Source organism: Oxyura jamaicensis, chromosome 1 (assembly GCF_011077185.1).
Source record: "Oxyura jamaicensis isolate SHBP4307 breed ruddy duck chromosome 1, BPBGC_Ojam_1.0, whole genome shotgun sequence".
In the NCBI taxonomy this organism is placed as follows: domain Eukaryota; kingdom Metazoa; phylum Chordata; class Aves; order Anseriformes; family Anatidae; genus Oxyura; species Oxyura jamaicensis.
The window spans coordinates 105,940,359-105,968,250 of record NC_048893.1 but is presented as its reverse complement, the minus strand read 5'-3'; the positions used below and the strand labels follow the sequence as shown (position 1 = coordinate 105,968,250).

Genomic DNA, 27,892 nt, shown 5'->3' with positions numbered 1-27,892 from the left:
AGGCAAGTGTCCATGCTTATACCATGAAGTCAATTGAAATATGATGTATAGCAGAAGAGGGAGAAGATAGGAAAGGGAGTATTGCATTATGATGTCCGTTTTATATATTGCGTGACCCAGAGTGCATGTTTGTGATAACATTTTTCTTCTCTATATTTTTCATATTAGGTTTATCCTGAATTGCAAATTACCAATGTTGTTGAAGCCAACCAGCCAGTTACGATCCAAAACTGGTGCAAGAGAGGATGGAAGCAGTGCAATGGTCACCCACATATTGTGGTTCCCTACAGGTGTTTGGGTGAGTGGTTGTCTTTTTCCTGCTCTTTGAAGTTACTATCCCTTTATGACAAAAAGTACAGAGTCTACATTAAGTATCTTTTGTATCTCTATATTATTGTCTTCTCTGAGGTGGGTTTTGTCCAATTGTCCAGTCCTTTGGAACTACCTTAAATAGAAAATGTTCTTGATCTTCCTGATGCTATTTTCATGAGTCACTGCAAAACAGACGGCTTACTCCCCAGATTTCTGCCACGGCCTGTTATCTACTTTTCTTCCATATAGACATACATTTGGGCCCAGTTTACAGTTCTTTGCTTGTAAGCTATCCACCTTTTCCCTAAATATACACTGTTTTTTCATTATTATTTGCATATTTAGTCTTTGGACTGTTACTGTAAAAGCCAAATTGAATCTATTTTTATTGAAAGCAAGCAAAAACTAGACAATAAAATACTATTTCTTTCTGCAGATACCTTTTTGTAGCAGTAGCTTGCTATACTTTACTGTGTTCTTGATACTTTGAATTGGTTCACCAATTTAAGAGGGAGGTTCGTTCCTTTGGATTTTTTTGTTTGGCTGTGTTTTTGTTAACCTTTACTTCTCTGTTAGCTTTTAGTCAGCATTCATAAAATAGAGAATCATATTAATTTGTTGTTTTCATTAATATTCTAATCACATCTTTATCTTGAAATGATTCCATGGTATATTTAAATACATTGCTTTACCAGTATCATTTTTGAATCATATGAATTAGCAGTCTGGCTTCGTGTTTACATGTTGGAGTTCAAAGTTGGACCTTGTTGTTTTGTTAAGCCAGGGCAGATAAAATACTGTGTGGAATGCGTCTCAGGACAGTTATTTGATAAAACTAATAATGAAAAAAATTCCAGAAGATACCCAATCTTTCTAGAATTTTTGTTCATTTTCTTAGACTAGGTAAAACACATGGCACACTGCCTGGTGCAGAGGCAGTGAGTGGGCTAACTCAACAACAGGACTGCAGAGTAACGAATGCACATACTACCAATAAGGTGATAAAACAACAGATGTGGAAAATCTGCCTAGAAATATGAGGGAAACTTTATCATTCAATAAAGTTTCTAGATCCTGCGTTTGATTGTATGGGTAGGAAATGCATGTTTCTAGAGCTGTGGTAAATAGTTGTGATGCCACTGTAGGTAAGAATGATGAGTCTGTTCTGAGCATGAGTGTTCATGAAGTACCCAAAGTCAAGGCTTCTGGGGAGGACTTTTCCAAGCCATTGTGTGCGTTATATTGATCTCTCTTACACCGGGACTTTTAAAGTGTTAAATAAGGTCATCTCTGCATTTGTTGCCATGCTTTCCTTCATTGTCCATGATCAAGATAAAAAAAAAAACAGTTTGTAGAACAGGTAAACTTGTAGAGCAAGGTAAACAACTTCATGAAGAGGTGCAGGATTGCAGTCTCACCCAGCTTCATCATAATATATTTGGTCAAATTCCATGTGAGTCCACTTGGCCCAAGTACAGATGTGGTGGAAGAAGACCACTAGTAGAGATGCAAAAACCAATTTTTATTATTTATTGTATTGTGATTGTAACCAAAGCTCTGAGTTACGATCAGGGAAGTATTATGCTCAGGACTCTGCATTCTTATGTGGATTTGGTCAATGCCCTGGAGAAGTTACAATGTAATTTAAGATAAAAGACAATGTCATCACAAGAGCAAATGAATATAAATTGGCCATGAATAAATTTAATCTGGAAATTACAAGGAAGCTTCTGCAAGAGGAAGGAGCTCCAGCAGCCTCCTGGTAAAAGGGATAGGAGTAAGAAGCCTAGTAATTTAGAAGGAAGTTCGTGAATTTATGAACAGCATTATGAGCAGTTGCCTGCAGGTATGAGGAACTGGGCTTGGACGTTTAAGGTATTTTTCCTGAGCTGCTGTTTTGAATGAAAAATTATCAAGAGTTAATGTCTGCTATCTTAGGTAGTAAGTTAGACTATTCTTGCTAGAGGCAAAAAAATTTAAAGGCATTTAAGCAGCTATTCCCATTAATGCTTTGCCCTTAACTCCAATTTTATATTTTAAAATGTATTTTTTTTTGCCATATTTCCTTGTAACTGAGCTTATGCAGTTGTCTGCCTGTGTTCATGGATGTTTGTCATCCTTCTCCTTCATCCTAGCTTTTGACCAGGACTAGAATAAAGCTAACAGAAACAAAATCTCAAGGAGATACTAATGCTCCTGAGCATGTAGTGGGGGGAGAGTGACTACGTTAGTACTTCCATTGGAGGAAGAATTGCCATTATCTGTTGTTTCTTCACCAAATAGTCATCTACTTGCTCTCTGTGGTCCTACAGCAGTTAAATGAGGCTGCCTTTCATGCAAAAAAAAGTGCATTAATCTGGTGGAATCTGATGGAATGGGTCATCTTCCCAAGAGTGGCAGTACACTCCTGCCATGGGAAGTCAGGTTTGCTTAATTCCCAACAGCTTTTTGGCTCATTGCCCTCATGGTGGAAAAGCTGGCCGTAAGATGGATAAACAGGTTCCATTAAAAGACCAGAAGTCTTGAAGGGGGGGGAGGGGAAGTTTTTATTTTCTTTTTGTTTTTAACAAAGACTGATCACTTACTTTTTGTGTAAGACGCTTACATTATTATTTTACTACTTTGATTTTTCTATGATTTAATAGTTGTGGTCAAGTTACAAATAGTTTAAAGACTTGCTGCCTTGTAAATCAAGGGAGTAAGACTGGAGGAAGCAAGTTGATTGAATTCAGGCTGCTAGCGTTTCATGGCTTTGATATCTTTTAACTTTATACAATATAGTGTTTTTTGTTTGAATTCCTATAACTAATCTTGCAGCCTGCACAAACAGCTCAGTATTTTTTTCTCTCTCCCCTGCTAATACCATTTCAGTACTAGAAAAAAAATATTTTTTAATGTTTGATCTTGCTTATCAGCTCTTCATGTGCTTCTTTACTACCCTTGATGTGGTTGGTAGTGGGCAACTTCAGAAGTAAGGCTCTGGTAGTACCCATTCTGCAGTAATCTTAACAGAATTAGACCCTTGATGTCGACCACCATTAACTAGTAGGAATTAAGATACCTTAAACAAGTTTGCTAATGGGCAGCTGATTGCAGAGTTGAGTCTGTGTGATGATGCTTCCCCTTCCCCCCAATGTAATCTTGAGCTTCATTGAAGCCCTAGAGGGTTTTTTAAAGCTCTTCATAGCATTACCAATGTTATCTTGGAGTGAAAATCACTTTCAGAATTTTGAGTGAATTGAACATTTCTTCCATCTTGACATTTGTTTACTGCAGAGGTGAAAAACACTGAGTGACAGAAATATGTGTGCTTTCAGGCTGAGGCATCTTCATGGTCTGTTTGCATTCCGTTCTTCAGCCAAGGCCTTGTGAGACATGTAGAGGGCGTATCACTTCAGCACTTGGCTGCTCCGTTAGCTTTTCTCTTTGAGACTCTCACGTGGTAGTTAGTGCATCAATTTGTAGAAATATACTTCGGTAATATTGATGAGATTCATTGGATTATACAGCTTCATATTTCCTTTTCATGAGTAGATGCAGCTAAAGTATGTAGACGATAATTTAAATACGGCAAAATGAAAGCCTGAATGAGCCATGTGCTTTTGCAATGACTAAACAAAACAAAGAAGAAAATCATTATCAATTTTATTTATTTTTGAGATACGATATTATGCTGGTGTGCAAGGCTTGGCAATATTCTTTTTGAGAAAATGTTCTCATGCAATAAACCTGATTCTAAATCAGATAATAGGATAAATCTCTCTTGTATGCTTCCAGGGACACAGGGGCTACTGTACAATTTGTTTACTGAGGAAAGAAAACTTCTTGTGAAATGGAAATTGTTGAATAAATTCTAGTTACCTCTGTGAACACAGTGAAGGCATTTGCCTTGACAGTATCCTTATTTTTATCTTCATGTTTTTAGAAAATGACATCTTTCAATGTGTGCTTATTATGGCTTGAAGCTCTGTTACCCACCTCACAACAGAACTAGGAATCTATTTTAGGTCTCTCTCTCCCTCTCTGCCATGAAGACAGCAGTCTGATCTGATGGTTCAAAAGACTGATTTTTAAATACAAAGATCAAAGTGTTAAATCTTGCTATTTGAGGGAGAAGTGTGCTGCTTGACATAATCACAAATGTGTCTTGGTGCACAGGCGAAGATGGTGACCAGTGAGGCTTGTGGGCCAAGGGGTAAAGATCTGCAGTGCTTCTTGATATGGTCTCTGAGTGAGGAGCATGCTGGCATCCCCACACCTTCATCACGCAAAAAACAGGCTCTTGCTGTGGGGCCTGGGCTGCAGGGTTTCAGCAAGCAGTGTCAAGAAGCCCATGATCACTGCTTCTTCACTTTGTAAACTGTTAGAATAATATCCTGACTGCAAATCTGGCCTTGGTAAAGGTAGAGGGAGATGTACCACCAGCTGCAGCAGGAAGGCAGGACTTCTTCCTGTTTTTTTTGCTCTGGGCTAGCATGGGCAATAAGCAGTTCTGGTTTGCTTTCTCTTCTCTTTGCATCTTCCATGAGGAAAAGCAGCTGGCAAATTTATGTAACGTGGGCTGTGAAATGTGGTAATCCACTCAATTTTCCAAGATTGCTGCAGGAGCAGGCATCCTTTTCCCAGCAGTGCCATTCTTTTAAAACCTTAGATAAATGTATGGCTACACTTTCCTGAATAGATGCCATTTCATTAACTGTTGGTGAAATACACCCTGGCCTAGCTGCTCGTTATACACCATAGCCTCTAAATTACATAGATGTTTGTGGACATCCAGCTGTGAGATGGGGTGAAGGGGAATTATCAGAGCTTTGATTAACTGTGCTGTGTAAAATGCTTGCTTGCATGCTCATGTGTGACTCTGTTTTGTTGTCTCTGTAATGTGTGCTGCTAAGCCCCATGTTCAGGCTGTGCTTGAAGGATCCAGATGTATTGCAATATCATTATGTATGTAGCCTCTGTCAATCAAACTTTGATTGCTTCCGATCATTTCTCCATAAACAAATGGATTAGGTTATATGACAAATATATTTTGCTGTTTAGTTATGTAGTGGAAAGCTGACTTCTGGATTGGGTTTTAACAAAAACATCTTTGAAAATACTTATTAACTTGTCATGCTTTATTACTCTAACAGCTTGTAAAGTTAGCCACTTGCTGGTGTCTGACAAAAAGGCGTACTCAAGCTTTGATACACATGCCTAGCCAGTTAAACCAAAGGAAACACGAGGGTTATGCCTGGAATAAATCATTTGAATAAATATATAGTTGACAGCACAACTGTTTCTGGTTCATCTGGTAGTCTACTCGCGATTTTAACTGTGGGGTTTGTACACATCAGCATGTGAAATGCCTGTTTGCTGCTGCTACCTGGCAGTACTGGCTGTTGTTTTCTCTCAGCCACTGCCTAGTGGGCCTATTTCCAGCTGCAGTGAAAGCTGCTCTTAGAGACAGTTTGGAAGAGCTCTCCACTGGCTTTCCAATGCAGCACCTAATCAGCAGAATGACATTAATTGTCACAGTTTCCCTGTCACTGTTGGTTTAGCTGCCTGCCTCCAGCTTGCCTCCATCTCTGCTCCGCCACAGGAGTGATGGAGGCAAGCCTCATGCCACACTCTTTTCCTAAAATATAAAACACGCTTATTTTCAGGCTATGTGACTGCATCATGTCAAGATTTCTGACAGTGCTTGTTGACGTGAGGGAGAGGATCTCAGGGAAGACTGCCAGCTTGAACTTAGCAAGGAGACCGCGGGCAGAGAAACCCGAGGTGCAACGAGAGGCGCAGTGCAGTGCTGCTGAGAGAAATCCTTCCATACCTGCTCTTTACTCCCTAGTGGGCAATATTCCTGCCTGCCAATGGTATTTCTGGTACGGTGGTGGTGGGAGGAGGAGAACCCTGCTGGTGCAGGCTGGGTGCGTCTCCTGAGGGACAGCGAGGTGTGGGAGCATGCTGCCTTCTGCTGCTGCATCACGGCCTGGGCCCAGGCTGCCTCTTCCAGGTCCTGCTTCGCCAGGCCCCTGCACAGACCCAAAACCACGCTTGGCTGGCGGGCCAGCAGCTCCTCAGTGCTGTGCCGGTGGTCTGAATCTCCTCCTATTCCCATGTCCTCGCTGCTGAACTAATTGCAGCAAAATCTGGGCCTTGATTCAATGAGTGTGTTCCTGAATGCCCTGCTTTGCAGCAGTGTAATTAGGAGCGTGGCCTGATACGCTTTATCGAGTTGAAGTGGTTTTCCTTATATACCTCCACTCGGCCTGAATTTTATGGTCAGCCTCTGTTACAGGGAAGAAGGTGGCTGCTAAGTATCAGCAGGCTTACTGATGTTTTCACAAACAATGAGGAGATTATCTTTTCATTGTAGTTCTTAGAGGCTGCATTGACTCTTGGTTTATGGCTGTGCCTTTCCAAGGACTGTATAAATCATTAATGTGGCTTTTGGCATGCTTCAGGGGACGAAATACCATCTGCTAGAGGAAGAGGTGGGGAGTGGGCAGAGAAATCCTCAATGAAAGCACCCATCAGGCAAGTGAGAACTTAGTCACAGGTCTGCCACCTCCTCGCTTGTGCCAAACATGGATTCAGCTGTTTGTTAGCCAAATTTGAGCTGGAGCCTCAGAAACCTTGAAGTGAGGACGTGAAGCACAATTAGTGTGCTGGTGGTGACCAGAACGCGCCTTCGTGTGTAAGAGTAAATGTAAAACATCATAATTTTGTACAGTTAGCCCAGAAGGAATGAGTCTGAACTTGTGTATTTCTGACCGTTTTTAGGATGAACACAGGTTTTACTTGTTCGGTGACTGGAGTAAGATTTTAATGAGAAGCCGGTTTGTGGGATAAGACAAAACAAAACCTTTTGGAGATCTTGAACAAAACACTTCTGCAAGTCTACTCCTGAAGCAGTAAAATAATGTACTTGGAAGTAAATATTGTAAATGAGTGTTATATTTGCTGCTTTAAAATGCAGAAGGGAAACCAGAGCAGGTGTTGTATACACCTAAAGAACATCTCACAGAAAGCTGTCGTCACTGATACGTGGAAGTCTTGTTAATAGCCACCTCTTAAAGCATTACAAGTTATAGTAAATATTTGTTCAAAAAAAAAGAAAAAGCCCAGGTTGTTTTGAAATGTGTAATAGTTCAGCTGGACTAAGTTTTTTGTCTCTTGTAACTCTGTCTGAGTTACCTGAATGTCAAGCATTCCTGCTTTATCTTCAGTACTTTACATAAAGACAGTTCACCACAAAAGGTAGTGCTGAGGGAGTATTGGTAAGGTTGAAAAGTTAAGGGCTCAAAAATTAGGAAATCGGAAAGCTAAGGTAGCCCCTGTGACCTTATCTTGGTCCTCTCTGTGCCAGCTGTGCTGGAGAGGCTGAGGTTGCACAGGTACCCAGCCAGTGCTGTGCTCCTCATGTTCTTTGTGATATTTCGTTCCTGCCTTTTGGCTCAGCAGGTCCCTCAGCCTTATGCACTGCTTCCCATTCAAACCCTGCCTGAAGACAAAACCAATTTTCCCCTCAGAAGTTTCTCTCATCTTGCCTGCATGCTTTGGAGACAGCTTTAGTTTCATAAAGGTCATGAGGTAAGGACTGTCCATCCCTTTTTACTGTTGGAAAGATGAAGAAGGGCTGGGGGAAACTTCAAAATTCTGTTAGTGGTTGGCTCCAAAGTATAAAACACTTGAAGCAGCATGCATGTGTACTTACGCATGCACACGAGTCTTCGTGAAGTATACACATACATGGTTCTTGATTGACATGTGTGTTCACATACATGCAACCTGTGAGCAATGTATGAAGCCACTGCATAGGTTTCATACCTTGTTCATTGTACACACCCAGCTTTTGGAACTGATGAAACGGGAACTTTTCATCTGAGAATCTCTGTGGTGCCACAGAGCTGATTCATCCTTGTTTGGGTGTTTCCTCCAGCAAGCAGTACTTAATTTTGCCATGGGAGAATTCTGCTAATTAAAGGCTGTTGTTTGCCTAGCCCTTCAGGAAGGAAAAAGAGGGAGAGGGAGGGAAGTGTGCATCCCATAATGTGTCAATAAATTAATTTACATGTGGAGCATCTTTCTACAGTTGTCTGCCACCTAACTGAAAGCCATGATAAAATTTCATCCTAAATACATTCTGGTCTGATTGATCAGATTCGTTAACTGCAAAGGAAGAGTCATGGGAATCACTGTATATTTCTAAAGGTTCTAAGGAAGATCGTGGAAATGCATTTCAGTAAGCCTGTTTTGGGGGGGAAAGGTTTGAAGCACTAAGCACTTAGGAATATTGGGTTTGCCACTGAGTATGGTATTGAGGAAGAGGCACTTTAATTTTTTTTTAAAGGAGTAGATAGCCAAACGGATAGTGTGTCTACTTCAATTTTTCAAAAGAAATGTAACAAGGTCCATTACCAGAAGCTATTAAAGAAATTAATCTACCATGGAATAGAAAACTCTTATGTGGCTAAATAAGGGGAAAAAAAGTAGGAATTAATGGTCCATCTTCAAGGTGGAAAAAGGTCACTAGTAGAAGAATCTGAAAGAGATCAGTTCTTCTGCCTGTGACATACAAAATATTTGTGAATGATTTGGAAAAGAAGGTAAATCGTGTGATGACCCATTTGCTGGAGTCACTAAGTTATTTAGGGTAGAATTAATAAAACAAGCAGAGAAGGGTTTCAGGTGGGTCTCTGATATTGATTGACTAGAGATAAAATGACATGAGAAAATCAATGCAATAAAGGTAATGTACATGGGGGAATCACAACATAAATTAATCTTATCCTAGTGGATATGCTCTTACTATGAGTAGCCCCTAACTACTCAGGAACAAGACCTTAGGCATTTGTAGCTCTGTGAAAGTATTGGTTCATTACTGCCAAAAAAGCAGCACAAGGAATTGTTAGGAAAGGAGCGGGGAGTAAGTCATGGAATCACAGAATGCTTTGGGTGGAAGAGACCTTAAAGATCATCTAATTCCAACCCCTTGCCATGGGCAGGGAAGGCTTCCCACTAGACCAGGTTGCTCAAAGCCTCTTCCAACCTGGCCTTGAACACTTCCAGGGATGGGGCATCCCACAAGTTCCCTGGGCAACCTGTTCCAGTGCCTCACCACCCTCTGAGTAAAGAACTTCTTCCTAATGTCTAATCTGAATCTACATTTTTTAGTTTAGAATCTGAACTGGGCTGTGAGCGCACATTGCCAGCACATGTCGACCTTCTCATCAACCAACACCCCCAGGTCTTCAGGTCTTTCTCTTGAGGGCTTCTCTCAATCCATTCTCTGCCCAGCCTGTATTTGTGCTTGGGATTGCCCTGGCCCAGATGCAGGACCTTGCACTTGGCCTTTTTGAACCTCGTGAGGTTTGCACAGGCCCACCTCTCAAGCTTATTAAGGTCCCTCTGCATGGCAACTCAGAATATAACTGTGCCACTGTTTCCATTGTGAATTTTCATGTATTTGTGAACAGTGTGCCGTTCTAGTCTTCCTCTTAAGAAGTATGTGATAGAAATTGAGCAATTTAAAGAGTGATGATGAGCACTTTGAATAGGATGTGTCTCTTATAGAAGAAATTACACTGTAGATGAGACATTTACAGCATAGAAATGAGATGCCTGGAGGCTCTGACAGCACTCTGCTAAGTCACGAGTAGCTTGTAGGATGTGGATGAGGGATGGTCATTCACACTGTCTTCCAAGATGAGACCTCAGATTATCAAATGAGACTAGCAGGCCTCAAGCTCCAGGCAAATGGGGGTATCATACAGTTGTGTTTTATTGAACAGTGTGCATGTGAGCTCCTCACCTCTCTGCCACAGAATCTTGCAGGTGCTGAGAGTCTGCAGAGGTTAAAAACAAACAACAGGACAGTTCACCACAGGATAACCCATCAGGTGTTAGGAATCTCAAGATCTGTGGAACTGGTGGTAAAACATTGTCGTGAGGAAATACCCCCGTATACTATTATACGCTACAACGACATCCTTTTTGGGTGTTGTTTTAGGTACCTGCTGTTGTGCACTTAAGCCAGAAGTTCTCTTCCTTTGTGATAGGCATTCTTGTGCTTTCATGGGTTCCTTTCCACTGTCAGAGTGCATCATCAGAATTCATAACTCTGTTGTTCCCTCTAACCTGCTGCTTTTCTACCTCTCTAAGGGTTCATATCCCTGCCTTGCTCTTCTTACTAAGTCTCATTCAATTTGTTTTCCAGCCTTGCTCCCTTCTGTGACTCACCAGGCCCTACTGTCTTATCCATCACCATTCCACTCATGTCTCCTCACCTGAGGCACTGCTGTTTCTTCTCCTTTTCTTTCTGAGTAATCCTCTTCCTAGCTTAGCATCGATCTCTAAATGCTTCATCTTCCCCTCAGCATCTGCTATCCATCCGGTCCTACTTCTGTCCTCTTCCCAGCTTTTCATCAGCTCTGCCTCTTGTTCCCTATCATCTTATTTCACATCTCACTTGATGCTACCTGAGCCAGGAAAATAGAGATACCCTATGATGCTTCCTGAGAGCTCTGTGATTAGTCTGCTCTAGCACAAAGGCAAGGTAGCACTTAAGGAAAGAAAAAAATCTTTTGTCATAGCAAAAGCATGCTTAATGTTCTCAGTGGGAAGGTTTTTTCCCCATCTGTCAGTACTTCATCCAATGTGAAGAAAGGTATAATTGCCTGAACTTAGCTTTTCCTTTATATTTTTGCTTGCAACAAATTGTGATAAAAATGGCTTCATTTAAAGCAGTCTTGATTATGACAGTTACAGGCAGGGTCTGAGGGATTGTTTGATATTGCTTCATTTGAGCTGAAGAATGATGCTGTTTCTCTGTCACATAACCAAACAACTGCTGTAAGACTTGATGCTTCACTCAACTAAGGTGACTTTACCTTAAATATTGAAAATGGTCATAGGTTTCCCTGATGATGGTATCCAATTAATGCTTTAATATTAATTATGATTTTAAATTTATTGCTTCCCTTTTAAAGTAAAAAATGCAGATCTTCAATTCCATGTTTCATAGAATCACAGGAATGGTTTGGGTTGGAAGGGACCACAAAGATCATCTAGTTCCAACCCCCTGCCATAGGCAGGGACACCCAGCCACTAGATCAGATTGCTTAGGGCCTCATCTAACCTGGCCTTGAACACCTCCAGGGATGGGGCATCCACAGCTTCTCTGGGCAACCTGTTCCAGTGCCTCGCCACCCTCTGAGGGAAAAATTTCCTCCTAACACCTAATCTAAATCTTCCCTCTTTTAGTTTAAAAACATTCTTCCTTGTCCTGTCATTGTCTGCTTGAGCAAAAAGTTCTTCTCCATCTTTTTTATAAGCTCCCATTAAGTACTGAAAGCTGCAATGAGTTATCCCCAGAACTTTATCCTCTCTGGGCTGAACAGCCCCAGCTCTCTCAGCCGTTCTTCACAGGAGAGGTGCTCCAGCCCCTTGATCATCTTTGCGGCCCTCCTCGGGACCTGCTCTAACAGCCCCACATCCTTCTTGTGCTAGAGGCCCCAGACCTGGATGCAGTACTCCAAGTGGGACCTCGCAAGGGCAGAGCAGAGGGAGACAATCACCTCTCTGGACCTGGTGGCCACCCCTCTGTTGATGCAGCTCGGATAGCAGTCGGCCTTCTGGGCTGCAAGAGCACACTGCTGGCTGTCGACCTTCTCATCCACCGGAACCGCAAAGTCCTTCTCCGCAGGTCTGCTCTCAATGAGTTCCTCTCCCAGTCTGTGCTCATGTCTGGGATTGCCCTGACCCAGGTGCAGCACCTTGCACTTGGACTTGTTGAACCTTGTTCAGTTCACTTGGGCCCACTTCTCAAGCTTGTCCAGGTCCCTTTGGATGGCATCCCTTCCTTCTTTGGTATCAACTGCACCACTCAGCTCGGTGTCATCTGCAAACTTGATGAGGGTGCACTCGATCCGATTGTGTATGCTGTTGATAAAAATACTAAACAGTACCGGTCCTAAGACAGACCCCTGAGGGACTCCACCCATCACTGGCCTCTGCTGGGATGTAGAGCCATTGACCACCACTCTCTGGGTGCAGTTTCCTTACTACTGCATTTAATACTCCTTTAAAAAAATCCATGAAACTTAAATCCCTAAAGTCAGAATTCTTTTTCCTCCACTGTTTCTACTGTGTACGTGGCTTATAATGTCGATTGAGCTGAAAATTTCTTCAGTCTGTATTTGAAGACCATTGTCTTACAGGCAGGATGAAAGAACATTGTCATCTCATTTTTAAGTGCTGGCATTGTTCTTCCTGTGCATGTAATCCTACCTTGCAACTCAATATAACTGTGAAAGGCAGAATAATAATGCTTCAGGTTTTGAAATCCAGAGGAGAAAAAGCCGTGGCAGTGAGCAGAACTTGGGCAGGAGCCCCTTGGTTAGGAGTGGTGCTACTGAAACTGTATTGCCAAAGTCTTGTGGGACAGCTGCTTAGACTTGAGCTGTAGTTTTTAAATACCTGTTTGAATTTAAGTTCTAAAGTGATTCCTAGGTTTGGTATTTCTTGGTCACAGTACTTGCAGCAAGACATCAGAATTACTTTTGTAATGTTTGTTTTTTAAATAGCAAATTATGAACTGTTTTACTGTGCTAACTATAGCGAGAACAACAACAATCTGTGAACTGGAACAAAATTATAAGCATTTGGTTTTGGTTGTCAGAGTGCTGGTATGAATTAAATCACCAAGTTTGCTTTTTTAATTGAGATGGAAAAAAACTGATTTTAGTAACTTTTCTGTGAAAGATCTTTTGTCCTTTGATAATAGGCTTCAGACATTTGTTGATAAATACGCGTTCACGTTCTCAACTTTAGTGGATAGCCCGACTTTTGGGGGAGAGTTTGTTCCAAGAGCTCATCTGTAACCTTGGAAAAGAATTTGCAGAATTACTGTACGTGTAGGAAAGAACTTGGTTAATTTTCAGTGAAGAATTTGTCATTTAAGGCACATTGTCTGCCCTTCAGGCTAAAAGGACTGATAAAGATAGTACTTAGGATGTGACAGCACAGCACCTTGTTACTTATCTGCCCTCAAAGGATAAATTGTCCACAGCTGGCAAAGGGGGAGGCACAGCAGCCTTACAGGGCTGTGCTCAGTGCTGGAAGTCGCTCAGGCCTAGCTCGTGTTCATTTGACAGATCTTGTCGCTTGCAGCCTCAGGATGAAAAAGAGGAGGATCATTTGTGCTCGCACCCGGCAGCATTCCCCCGAAATGTGAGGCTGGGACGGGAGGGCTGCAGGGCAGCACCCGTGGAGCCTTGCTGGGATGACACCAGCCTTCCTCCCGCCGGACTGATGGCTGCGCTCAGGGTGCGTCCCTAGGGAAGGAGTTGCAGTGCTTTACAGTTGTGCAAACATCCAAAATGTTCGCAAGATGGACATGCTGACGTTTGAAGGTCAAACGTGCCTCAACACTTCTAGTCCCTTAACCACAACTGCAGGCATCTTTGTCATGCAAGCAGGAGTTCCCCTGGGGTTCCTTACTCTTTCACAGGAAAGCTTGTACTTATAGACAGCGATTCAAAGCAAAAAATACTGTGTGACAGGAGACATTTTGTGTTCAACTGCAGCTTTTTATCTTCTCATGGAAGACTTCTGCAATAGAAAATAGAAAAGTTTGTTTCTCTTCAAACTCCTCAGATTTGAACACAACTTTTATCCACAGCTCTGAAACCCAAGAGCTGAGCAGAGCAAAGCAAACAGCCCTCCATCCTGCCCCTCTTTCAAAAGAAGTTGAATGGTAATATCTTTTTTCAAGGGCCCATTTTGAGTCTTTCTGAGACTTTTCTGCTTACTGAGCCAGTCAGATAACCCTGGAGGTACATACCTCTTCCTCTCTTAAACTGAGTTTGCTACAGCACTGGGTGAACAGGCTCTGGCCGTGCAATTGAAACCCACAGTAGGTCTCTGCTTCCCCTCCAGCAGACCCCAGGATGTTGTGCGGGGTTACAAAGCCCTCCTTTATCACCCTCCTTCTTGATGGGGAGATTAAAGGGAAGGGGAGGGAGAACATAGGAGTGGCGAGGGCTGGAGAGCTGCAGAGGCCAGGGAGAGAGCAAGAGGCCAGGGTGCGGGCGGAGGAGCCGGATGAGGCAGGGAGCCACTGATGGGACAGTTTTATTTATGTATTTATTCATCATGAGAAGACTTCAATGGGTTTTATTTGAGAGGGGCTGTACGCTGCGTTTCTATGTTAGTGCCTTCCTTGGTTAATGATGAAGAAGCATGCCAGTGTAGGCAAAGTGGTGGAACTCAAAATCTGTCCCTGCAAAGCAGTTACAAATGGCTGGTGTGGTCCTGAACTTTCTAAACTCCATCTACTTATGCATACCAGCATTATACTTAATAGTACCAGTAGCCTGCTTGTTGACAAAATCAAAGCAAATGTCTTTGATACTCCATTAGCTTCAAGAATTGCTGCTGATTTACTGATTACAGTATAGTCTTTCCTCGTGAGTGGTTTCGTCAGTATTAATGAACACAGGAGTACCTCTGTATTGTGCTTTCACTGTGGATTTAAACTTTATTTAGAAGTGTTGAACTTTCCTGCTGACCTCCAGGTTGGTAAATAGTAGTAGGTTTTTTTAATATGTGCAGAATCACGTGGAGATTTTTTTGTGATGATTGCTAAGGGAACTTAAAGAGGACTTTGTTCCAGTTGAATATGTGAATCTGAGGCTGATACAAAGTACTTCAATTTGGGGGGAACATATGAATTACTTTCCAAAATAATGACTGTCATAACTTTTCTTTCTAACCTGCAGAATTTTTTTCCCCACACAAGATTTTTTTTATGTGTGCACACCTAAAATAGAAATATAAATGCAGAATTGATAGCTAAGAGTTGTAGCTTAGTTCTGTACTCAACCTGTTGTACTTAACGTGGCCATTAAAAATGCTTCCTAATTACCCAGTTTGAAATGCTGAAAGACAGTGAAAACCTGTGCTAGGGATAACAAAAGAAGATCGTGATTATTAGAAATTATTTACTTTCTGCATTAAAATCTTTGAAGTTTTACTCCCATTGGCTTTGTCAGTAAGTTCTTGATGTGTAAAATATTTAAATTACCCTATTTTTTTATTAGATCATCAGAACTAGGTCAACAGAAAATTGAATCATAACAACTTGATATCAGAATTAATTTTTGGTAACACAAATTAATTTTGGCTCTGTTGTAAAACCAGCTCCTATTTCTTTTTGCAGAAGGTACTCTGGTGAATGCATAAGCAGTGTCTGCTTCTTAGGAAGTCTAATCCTGTGTGCTTTGGAGGAGATTGGTTTTAGTTTTAGTTTTTCTCATAGCTGTTCTTCATTGAATTGGTCATCTATATGATGTGTTTTTATTATGGCTTATAGGACACATTTTCTTCTATTCTTTTTGCAGTCTATCCTTTTCCCCTCATGAGTGTTCTTAATCCGTTAAAAAGCTTATTGATTAATTAAGATCAGCTCCCTCTGACTACAGCTATTTGGAACCAGTCCACTGAACAAAGATTCAAGCCTACTGGGAAAAGGACTACCTTCTTACAGTTTTTCCTTATGTGTAACACAGTAGTGTCCTGCTCTATGACTCAAAAGCCTGCATGTTATCATACAGTACGAATGAGGAATGATAAACTACATGCACATAAGGCTACATTTGGAGCTGTTCCCTTTTACCTACTTTCTGAGATTTGTTTATTCAGTCTGTACTAAATATGTTTACTAAATCTGTTTGTGGTGTGTCCTGGGTGTGTGTTTGTTTGTTTTGTTTCTTTGTTTGCTTTTGTGTGTGTAATTTTCTCTTTTGAAGAACAATCTGCAGGAAGATTTTCTTCTTTCAATAAAATCCTTTGTAAGTTCTGCAGTTGCCTCAAATTCTGCTCCCTGTATGTCAAGCAATTTTTATTACATCTGTTTCATAACATGACCAAGCTTGTTTTTCTTCAGTCAGGGAAGAAATTAAGTCTTTTGAGCAGGTTTTCCATTTTATGATGTCTGCAGTACCACAGGAAGGCCAACAGCCATCTCTGATTGCTTTCCTAGAGCAGAGTTGGAGGAAGCAGTCAGGTTTTGATGAATCTGACTTAGTCTTTTTACTGCGTGTCCTTCAGCCTTCGTCTTGAAGCTTGTCTCAGTTCAGCCAAGATGGGCTGTCAAACAGCTTAAAATGTGAGCCAAGCTAATTAAATAAATAATCCCCAAATTGCCTTTCACTATGGGGTCTTAAAAAATCCAGGACCCTGATCTTGCTGATAACAAGGTCACGGATGTGATAATGCTGGCAAGGGAGCAGGCTGGGGGTGCAGCTGGGGAAGGAGAAAGCATGGAGCCACTCTTCTCAAAGAAACACTGACCTTTAGGTTACCCTAAAACGATCTGAAACAACATCTACATTAATCACAATTTTTTGAAGTTGCAAGTTCCTGTGCTCATCAATGGCCCATGAAGCATTTTGGCTACCCTAGAGTATTCTTTGCTGGTTATCTTGGGTTTTATATTCTTAAATATTGGGCTGACTTTGAAAATAGAAAAAGTAATGTGTAGATTACTGTCATATTGTTGATATAGAGCATCAAAGTGAAGTAATAAATCTTTCATGCTGCTTCTCCCGTTGTATAAATCATAAACGTTGATACATTTTTTCTTGTCTGTTAGTGTGGGAAATGAGATATTTAGGTTAAAGTCTGACTGAATCTTAATATAATGATTTTTCTGTAGCCTACCTCTGCCTTTTTGGTACTTCATTTGCTCCCGTTTATTAGCTAACAATGATCCCCCAAATTAATTTTGCATATTATAAAGGAGTAATACTGAAGTCTCATCTACCTCTCCTTTTTGTTAAGCGCTGTAAAATGGTAGGCAGCTGTAGAGTTTTATTTCAAATTTCAGTTATGTAACTGCCCTCGTAATTTACAAAATGTCTCCTGTGTCAAGGTGTTTCAAGAGGAACTTTTAAGTTCTAATAAAAATGCAATATGTAATTTTAAGTTAAACTCTAATGCTGCTTTTATTATGTATGAACAGTTGGCTGTGTGCAATTACTGTTATCTGGTCTGTTACAACAGAATCAATTTAGAGCATTTTTTTTGCACATTATCAGAGGTAAAGCTCTTAAGAAAAACGTATTCTAAAATAGCATGCACTCTGCTGAGGCCAGCTAATTCAGATAAGGGAATTGGAGAAGAGGGAGAACGCCTTGCTCTGAGCCTCCTCAGTGCTTTGAGGTGCCAACTCTTGTCCTCTCTCCTCTTCCCTGTTTCACAGCTTGCAGGGCATTACGAGGTTGCTCATTGCCCAAAAATTCTGCTGGTGTCAACAGGAAAGAGTCTGAATAGTGTCTTTGCTGCATTGTCATGGTCTGTGTGCCTCACTAGGTGATGGGGACTACCTCTCATGCCCAGGTCCAGCCCGGAATCTGCTCTGGCAGGGGTCTTCCACAGGCCGCAGTCTCCGTCGGTGCAGGGCCACCTGCTCCACCGCGGTCTCCGCCATGGGCTGCAGCGTGGAACCCTGCTCCCCCGTGGCACTCCATGGGCTGCAGGGGGACATCCTGCTTCACCATGGTCCTCACCACAGGCCGCAGGGGACTTCTGCTCTGGCACCTGGAGCACCTCTCCCCCTCCTTCTTCACTGACCTTGGCACCTGCAAGGCTGTTTCTCAATCCTCTCACTCTCCCAGCTGCTGTGTGGTGCAGTTTTTTGTTTTTGTTTTTGTTTTTCCCTGTCTTAAATATACTCTCACAGAGGTGCAAAACGACATCACTTACTGGCTCAGCTCTGGTCAGCAGTGGGGCCCTTACTAAACATGGGGCAGCTTCTAGATCCTTCTCACAAAAGCCACCCCTACGGCCCCCTGCTACCAAAACCTTGCCATGTAAACCCACTACACCTGCTGAAGAGATGATTGACATTGCTTTAAGCAGTACTTCAAAAAAATGAATTCTACCAAAGGAGAGGCAAAGTGTTTGTTTTGGTGAATTGGGACTTCAGTTCACCTTACCCTTTTCTCTGACATGTCTCAGGCTTCTGAACAAGAATAGCCAGAAGTGCTCGAGTAGTCCCTGCTCCAGCACACCTCTCTGAGAGGAAGTCACCTGGATCATCTTCTACATGTGAGGCAGCTGTGGCCTGAAATCTTGGTCAGACAATGGTTTCCAAGTGATATATTTAAGAGAGAGTTGTGGCAGAGTCTATATAATTCTTATCTGAATGATAATTTCTATTTATGTGAAGTTTTTCTTGTTAACAATTTGAATTCCAAAGCCAACCAGCAAGCACTCACCACCCCCTGTCCTGTTTTGCCTGTCCCGGTTTGAGTACTGTATGGATTTATGAACAAGGTATCTCCTCCGCTGGACTTAAACAGGAGCATTGAAAGGTTGACTTCCTGAGCAGCTGGAGCAGAGGCATTTGTGTGGGAAGAGGAAACACCACCAGCATGTTGGTGGATGTTGTGATGCCACTCTCTTCTGTGTATATTCTCTGTTCTTATTTACCAATACAGCTAGAAAGCTGTCTGAATGCTGCCTCACGGCCAACACTGGAAGTACTGTGCAGAGTAATATATATTTTCATCTGTGGCTTTTCAAATTTTTATTCCTGATTCTGGTTACTAACGTAGCCTTCGAAGCTGTCCCTTTCCTGGTGTCACATGTAATTCCATCCAAACGGAGCCTGGGTTCTTCTGAGCATTGCATAGGAGACAACTTGACCCCCTTACCTTTCCCTCTGTTTGGGAACTTGTAAGATGTGTTTCAGCTCATTTTGGTGGTTTTTGTTCTGTCAAACGTGTATAAAAGATCCATAATGTGTTGATTTTGATTTCCTTAATATCATTCTTGTGTTACCTTACATATTTGAGACAGATGTTTTGCCCTTAAACTTTTTGCAATGATGGTTCAGCTAGACACTTTTGACTAGGAGCAGAAATCTGTGAGGGATTTAATTCTAAACAATAAGCTTTTATTGACCTTTTCAGTTACATTACAAAATGTTCCGTCCCAGTGGTTAGTCTTGATTTATTCAATCTAATTTGGCCATCCTTGCTGTAGGTCTACAATATGATATATTTACTGTTCTTGTTCAGTTTACTGTCGTCTTTATGGTTGTTCATCTTACTCTAAAATCCATTTACTGTTGTTTTTTTTTTTTAATCCATTGATGTGATACAAGTTATTTGAATAAAAAATCCATGTTCTGATACTGTGGATTAGACTTGGACATTAGGCAGTGTTTCTGAACATAAAGCCTGTGCAAATAGCAAATGTTGTTTTAGCATGCTGCCCTGTATATATATATATATATATATATATATATATATATATTTCCTGTAACCTACTGTTTACATTAGTCCTTGAGGTCAGGATTCAGGTCTCAATAGAACATGATCTCACATGTTAATCCTGAGTTGGTTTTTGTCCACAATGACTCATTTGTACAAGGAAGAGAAATTAAATAGAACAGGTTGGAATTGGCCACTTGGTAAAATACGACTATCTTCTACCAGCCCTTGAGTACCAGTGTTGTGATCACCGGGGTTAATTTTGTAAATGAGAACTGGAGAGAAACATTTTTGTTGTGAAGCAGGGTTTTCTGGAAGTAGTAATCTTTACATTAAATATTTACACGGCGTTGCACTTTCACAGGAATTGTTGACATTTCCCCAATGCTGAAAGTATGCTACACTGACTTCTCAGTTATTGTGTGCTCTCATGGGAGGATTAGTGATGATACAGAGCTTTTGCCTTTTGGTTAATAAAAGCAACTCATCCCACAGTAGTAGCAGCCATTACTTTCACATCCTGCCCTCCAAGTGGTGTGTGCAGAATTGGATCTCAGTGAGCAGAATCCTGTATCCTGTTAGTATATTTTATGTTATAAGCCAGTAACTGCATTTGCGTTGTTTTTTTTATAACTACTTTTCTAACGTCTGGAGCTGATCCAAAACTTTGTATACCTGGTAAGATAGGGGATTTTTTTCTAAAGTAACGTATTGTCTTCCTTGTTAGCCAAGGTAATGAGCTAATAAAGTGGCGCAAGAAACCTCTCCCCTGAACATGTGACTTAAGCATGTGATGTTGACAGTGTGACTGTCGTGTTTTGTCTGTCCATAAAGTTGACTAAGCCATCGTTTACCCTTGTTTGGGATAGATAACAGAAAACATGCAAACCTTATCCACATCCCTTAAGGCTTCTCCACCTCTCCATGCAAAACAAATGGACAGAACTGTACGGCATTCAGACAGGAAAGGACCTTTGGAGTCCAGTCTGCTGCTCAAGGCAGGGCTGATACCAAATTTCACCAGGCTACTTGGGGCTTTGTCTGGCCTCATCTTGAAAACCTCCAAGGACAATGTTGTACAACAACAGCTCTTGGCTGCTTGTGCTGTTTTGGCTGAGATAGAGTTGATTTTCTTCATAGTATCTTGTATGGTGCTATGTTTGTGACAGCTTTTTCCCTCTGCTTAATTATCCCTGTGACTTCTATTTCCTTGTATCCACTAAGAACATCTCCTGTCTCAAACTAGTGCTGCTGACTCTTCCTGCAGAGCTCCCCTGCGAAGCAGGTCCTGCAGGTGTCTTGGTGATGTCCCTGCTGGAGTGAGCACGCAGGCGGTAGCTGCCCTGAAGCCATTTCTTCTCTGGGCAGAGCAAGCTCTGCTCCCTCAGTCTCTCCTCAGAGGCCAGTTCTCCAGCCCCCCTCAGCCATCTCAGTGACCCTCTCCTGAACTCATTCCAGCTCATCAGTGTCTTCCTGTACGCCCAAAGTTGGACACAGTATTCTGGATGCAGTCTAATCAGTGTCAAAATAGAAGGGGATAATCACTTCCCTCAGTCTACTGTATGTGTTTTTCTTCATACAGCCCAGGACACCATTGGCCGTCTTTGATGTCAGGACATACTGCGAGCTTGCTGTTGCCCATCTGAGCCTTTTCTGCAGGTGGTTCCACCCCCTCCCCCCATATCATTGACAGAGACATTAAACAAAAGAAGTGCCAAGATAGATCCCTGTGGTATTCTTCTTGTTATTTCCTTTCAGGTGGAGTACAATCATTGTCTGTTGAGCTTGACACTACAGTCAGTTCTTCACCCAGTTAGTAGTCCATCCTTCCAAACCATAACATCTCAACTTGGATACAGAGGTGTTGCGAGAGGGAAATGGTATTGAAATCTGTGCTAAAAATAGAGCAGACAGTATCTGCTGCCTTTTTTTTCTTACCAATCATGCCATTTTATCCTAGAAGGCAAGTCAGGTTGATCAAGCATGATTTATCTTTGTTAAATCTGTTTTGGCTATTGCAAATCATCATCATCATCTCCCTGTGCTCAGAAATGACATTCAGGAGTACTTGCTCCATGAGTTTCTACGAGACTGAAGTGAAATGGACTGGCCTGTAATTCTCTGGGTCGTGATCTGTGATCCATGAAAGCTATGTCAGTCGTTCCTCATCCAATTTTTGCTTTGAAACCTGTATCAGAATCTGGTTTATGAATCAATCAAACAACTTGAAGTTTCTGACCATGAAGACTTTCTTTGGAGAACCAATGTATGAACTGTAGATAAGTTTCAGGGAGGTTTTCTATGTTGTATTGCCATAATACTCAAAACCATTTAGAACTGTCCTTACTTGCATGAAGTAATGACAATGTTTATCAGTTGCCTATTGCTTGTAATTAGTGTTTTATAAATACAGTATAAAAAAATTTAGTTCTGTACTGAATACAGAACTGTAATGCTGCATTTAGTCTAACCTGTGTGCTTATCTTTAGCTTCCCTGAATTACTGCACTTGGGTTGGCTCTGCTCCTTGTCCCAGGCTGTCTCATCCCGGTTGCCCTGTAGATGGATTGCCAGACCACGCTGCCGCCCTTACTGCAACATGACTGCAGGCTTTGCTAATGTGTAGAGCGAAAACACATTCTGTCAGGTAGTTGCTACTCTGCTTACCTGTAAAATTTGTAAAGCCTGGAGGTGGTTTCTTGTTTTCCCAGGTCATTGGTAACACAGTGAAATCTTTCACCCACAGGCAATGACAATTTGAATGGAAGTTTGGTCTCAGCAAATAAAATATTCAGAGCTTAGTGGTGTTATGGGAAGTGATTGCTTAGGCTGTTAATAATCATCAAGGTATTTCTGCTAAGTTGGTCTTCAACTGCTGCTTAATGCAGTTATTTATTCACTCATCAGAACCTTTGCACAAGATGCTATTGCAGAAACAATTACAGTCTGACTTGATTTTATAGTGGTTTCTGTTCTTCGCCAGAAGAGAGCGAGAGCAACAACTGAATTAAATTACTACTGAAGTAAAAAAAATATCTGAATTTTATAGTGAAACGTGCAGTACAAAGGTGTTTGGGAAGGAAAAAAAAATTCTGCTTCAGTAAATGTTCCCTTATTTGGCATCTGATTTCTCACTGGAATGCTAGCATTTGAAATAGCTTTTGGTGACGGAGCCGTAAAGCTGTATAGTAACGCTTCAATTCTTTCCACCTATCTATATGCTTATGGTCATTACCCCTTGTAGACAACAGTGACTGGTGTGGCCTTCTCCAGCTTTGCTCCTATTACTGGCTTTACCCAAATTGCTCAGAATTGCCCACAAGAAACATTTAAACATATAATAAAGGCAAGCACGGTGGGATTACTGGTCCCCAGTAGTGCTGAATTGTTTCCAAGCATCCTGTCTCTGTGCCATCTTACCATTTGATTGGTGTCTTCAGCCAATCACTGGTACGAATAAGTAATGCATTAGTAAATTAATTAATCTAATTACCTCTTACAGTATGCTGTTTCCGATTCGGAGCCCATTTTTCAAGTAGCTCTTATGTAATGAAGTGTGGTAAGTGTCACTTCAACCAGAAGGGAGGCACAAAATTTTAAACTGCTTGGAGATTTGCACTCACAGATCTTGCTGCAAAACATGTCTGCTGCCTGCTGCGAGAGAGGGAGCAGGGATGGTAACAAGCACCGTTCAGCTTGTCATGCATCTCGGCAGCAGCAGAATGTGGTGTTAATGGCTAGGGTGTTAAAATTCATGTATTCAGCAGCATTTATAAAGTATAATCTGTTTTGAAATTCAGCCATACTACTGCTTGGAAAAACCTGAAGGCAGCTGGGGGAAAAATAAGGTTCACGAAGATGTGATTTCTTCAGATTTGGAATGTATCTACTCTTGAGAAATACCATGAAGTTTTATTTGATACTCGCATGTGAGAAGGATCATTAAAATAGGTCCTGCAGTATCAATCATTTTCATTTATTAAGTCAGTCTATGCAATTTTTATAATAATTTCTCAAAAGTTTTTATTTTTTTTTTAAGCTGCTATCTTTTGTTCTTTTTTTGGATATTTTCAAAAACCAACTTCACTGTAATGCTGCTGAATAACAACGAAGAGCGAATGTTGCCTTGAATAAGCCTGGGAGTGGTTCACAGGGCTTTCCTACATGGTGTGGGTGTTTAACGTAGGGGTTGAAAGCAGTCACAGCTGAAGAGGGGCGATTTCACCTTGTGTTGCCTGACTGGTGCTGGCTGCCTGTTGACAAATGTCCGTGCAATTGGTAAAATGCTGCGGTGCAAGAGAGAGCTCTGGAGAGGTCCAGCACGCACACCTGAGGCTAAAATCCTACTTCAAACTAACAAGCATTTGGGAAGGGCGTGTCCCAACCCTGTTGCAGAATTAGAATCACAGAATCATTAGGGTTGGAAAAGATGTCCAACATCATCTGGTCCAACCATCCCCCTACCACCAGTATCACCCACTAAACCATGTCCCCAGGCACCACGTCCAACCTTTCCTTAAACACCCCGAGGGATGGTGACACCACCACCTCCCTGGGCAACCCGTCCCAATACCTGACTGCTCTTCCTGAGAAGAAATGTCTCCTCATTTCCAACCTCAGCCTCCCTTGGTGCAGCCTGAGGCCATTCATTCCCTCTAGTTCTGTTGCTGTTTATCTGTGAGGAGAGGCTGACCCCCAGCTCCCCACACCTTCCTTTCAGGTAGTTGTAGAGAGCAGTAAGGTCTCCCCTGAGCCTCCTCTTCTCCAGACTAAACAAACTGTGTCACAAGGAGATTGCCCCTCCTCAGCTGCCCTCATCTTTCTTCTCTCCATCACTGTGGCCAAGCTCCTCACCCTGGCACGGCTGCACCAGCTCTTGTCTGGATGGGGCATGCAGTCTCCTTTCTGGTGGAGAACCTCAAATACCTGAGGGTTTCCGTGGAGGTGTACTTCATATTTTACCAGGTTGACTCATTGGCTACTGTCTGAGGACCAGGGAAGTGCTTGATGAGGACTTCCATTAGCCAAGCACTGGGAAAAGAAGTAGATGTGGAGAGCAAAAGGCCTTCATGTAAATGGATTTAAACACCGGGTGGTGGAGAATTGCTCTGTATTTTTGCACTGTCACAAAAAGCGGGATAGGAGCAGGGAATTTTACTTTGGTAAGAGAAGTGAGGCGTTACCAACATCTTGGAGTCTATCCTGCTACACCGTTCCGGTAGTCGGTGGTGTATGCCTTCAGCATACAAGGTGCAGTTCAGGAATCTCTTCATTTCCATTCCCTTTCCTTTTCCGTTTCGTTGCAACCCAATCCACCACACATTGTATTTCAAAGCTACCTGCTTGACCAGGGATATGTGTGCTTTAGTGTGGAAAAAAAAAAAAAAGAAAAAAAAAAGATGTGAGCTGTTTTCAAGCAGAAGAAATATTTGCAAAGAAAATGCTTCAGATTGCTACGGTCTTGTTTTCCACAGCAACTTGTGGGGGCACGGAAGGTGAAAATACTTCTCTCTCGTGTCCCTTGCACTTCCTTTCTGGGCTGAGGCGGTCAGTGCTCTGAGGAATAGCGTTACTGCCTTTCTTTCAGCAAAGCTTGCTGTAAAAAGCTCTGCAGGGACAGGGACGGGATGCTTTTCAGAGAGAATGGCAGCAGGCCTGTGACAGCAGGCATGGAACTGCATCTTCCAGACAGCGCTGTGTAAATAGCCTGCGCGCACGTACTGTCTTGTGGACTGAAAGTGCTCTTATCTTTGAAGCTACCACCGTGCAATTTGCTCTCCCGATTTTTCTGCTAACTTGGTTGCAGTCCAGGGTGCTTCAAAAACTGTCACTTTCACCAGGGTCTGCATATGGAATCTTTATAAAATCTTATTAAATCTTCACAAAATGGTCTCATTAAGCCTCTCACGCTTCAGGTATATTCCTTAGAATTTTCCAGTGCTGTTTCCCCCCCCCCCCCCCCCCTTTTTTTTTTCTCCCCAGGATTTTTTCCCTTTTGTGAATTCCGCTGACTTTATTGCTTAGATCTAGAGATTTCCAGTACATTCTTTGTCGATTGTGTCTTCCTGTTAGAGGAGTCCATTAGTTCCTTCTGTTCTGCCACGTGCAGAATCGAGAAGACTTCTAGCTGGCCGTGGTTCCCAGCACCCTGCAGCTTTTCATTGCCTTCTGTTTCTGTATCTCCGTGGAAGATCTGTTTTGGCTAGACGTACCGTTGTCACTTGAGGATGAGACTTGGAATCCCTTAAAAAATAAATAAATGCAGCAACCACCCACAGGTGTCATCTTTCACTTCATCATCTTTTTTACACTGTAAACAGCTGGGCTTCAATCTACCAGGCGTTCACCAGCCCTCCAGGGCAATTGGCCATGTCTTATTATAGGTTTGTCAAGCAGGACTACTGTGATAATGGAGAGAAAAGTCAAAAAGTGAGTCTGATTGCCTGTTAAGAAGGCAACAGGGAAAGCAAATTCTATCAGGACCGCAGAGAACAGAGGGGAGAGAAACAGAGGGGAGGGAAACACGAAGCAATTAAGGGTGTTGTGGGAGGAGGTGAAAAGAGTTTTGCTTGCACAGCATCACATAGGAGCTTTGTGACTGAGGCAGGATGGAGATGAGCTATCCAGATTGATGTCTCCAGAGTTTTTGTTACTCCTGCAGTTCCCTACGTATTTTTAGGAAATTCAGCAGTGTTACTGAACCGTGGGGGAGGGGGCTGTGTCTGCAACAAATACTCCCGCATTTGTGGCAGAAGCTTTGAGATGTGAGCAGCGCACTGAGGAACTGGAAAGAAGAACAACTCGGTCCTGGAATTTCTCAGCCTCCTGAGCTTGACTTTGCAGCCCGTTTTTGGGCCTGTTTCTCAGTATGGGAGAGTCTGTGTCTTGATTTGTGGTGCAGGCCTAGAAAATGTTCAAATCTGAGTGGTTGGTCCCCAGAAACCGAAGGGAGAACCCTTCAGATACCCTTTTTGGGGTGACCTTTGCTGCTGGTCATGCTGATAACATGTTCTGATGGGGTTTGTTTGTTTTTGACTTTTTGGGCCCTTCAGGGAGTTGGGATTAGGAGGAGAAATCCCAGCATGTGATATGATCGTAATGCTGGGGCAGTGGGCATCGGCACAGTTCTGCCACATTGCGTTAACGAGCAAGAGAGGGACAGAAAAGGCATCTCACTGGACTTCCAGAATTAATTTTGCACAAAGGTGGGGGAGAGCAGAAGAAAGAATAGAGAAGTAAATGGAGTTAATGCTTCAATGAACCATTGAGGTGCTGCAGATTTTGAAAGAATGTTTATATGCTTTGTCTGTAGAGATGCCAGAGCATGTCATGACTTGTATTTGAATCATCTTGCGTGTAAGCAAATGTATCTATTATTGGCATAATGCATAAAATATGTATGCTGCTTGCATTCTGTCCAGTAAGTAAGCCAATTTCATCAAAAAATGCATTCAGGCAAAAAAGAAGTAGCTAAGTGAGCAGAAATTCCATTTATGCCTATGATCAAAGAGTTGCAGAGGAAGAAGATTAGAGAATAACCCTTTTTATGTATATAACCTTATGAAAATGGAGACATAATAAACACTGAGAATTACTTCCAGGTACAGCTCTTGTTATGTAGTTCATTATTTCATCTGGACAAATGCACTTTCATGGATTGTACCGAAAAGATTTTAGCCCTTTGACTCCAGAATTTTAAGTAAGGTATTTGGACTTCACAAAAATCATGGAAGAGCACATGGTACATCAGGGCTAGGATCTCTTGTTTGGTTGCTGGTGTGAGAATTGAGGTGTCAGTGCCTTCACTACAGTGGGTCTTCCATTGCCTCGATCTCATGTCTCCAGCATGGTCATAAATTGTGTGCCATGGCAGTGCTCTGAAAATCACAACAATGTACTTTCCACAAGTTGTTTTGAGTGCATCGAAACACTAAGTTGTAGTACAGCTACAACTACCAGTAAGTTTTTCATCTAATAAAATAGCTTCGTTCATCAGAAATCCTTACCTTTTGTAAGTGGACAAACGTTGCAAGAAGCAAAGGTGGTGTGCCTGAGTTACTGGCGCAGGGTGTATTTGTTGCAGTGTATGCACAGTTGCAGGCCAGCTCCTTCACAGCTTGTCCTTTGCTGGCGGCTGTCCTGTGTTTTCAGCCCTGGTTGATGCCACTCTAAATGTTTACAGGTCCCTGGGAAAGGAAATGGAGTAGGGTGGTATTTGATACCACACTGGGAATGGGTGTTAATACTGGTAGTAAAAGCATAGGTTGAAATAATCTTTCAGCTACTTAATCCTGGGTTTTTACTTACTTCCTA

General features: G+C 42.1%; 1 protein-coding gene across 4 annotated transcripts in view; it reads left to right on the top strand.

The window, feature by feature from the left end:
• APP (amyloid beta precursor protein) overlaps positions 1-27,892 on the top strand; it is a 211,232-nt gene that overhangs the window by 65,378 nt on the left and 117,962 nt on the right. For all 4 annotated transcript variants that reach the window (XM_035315530.1, XM_035315532.1, XM_035315531.1 and 1 more), the window contains exon 3: positions 169-298. In XM_035315530.1, the coding sequence (XP_035171421.1) occupies positions 169-298 (130 nt within the window). The remainder of the gene's footprint in view (positions 1-168; positions 299-27,892) is intronic.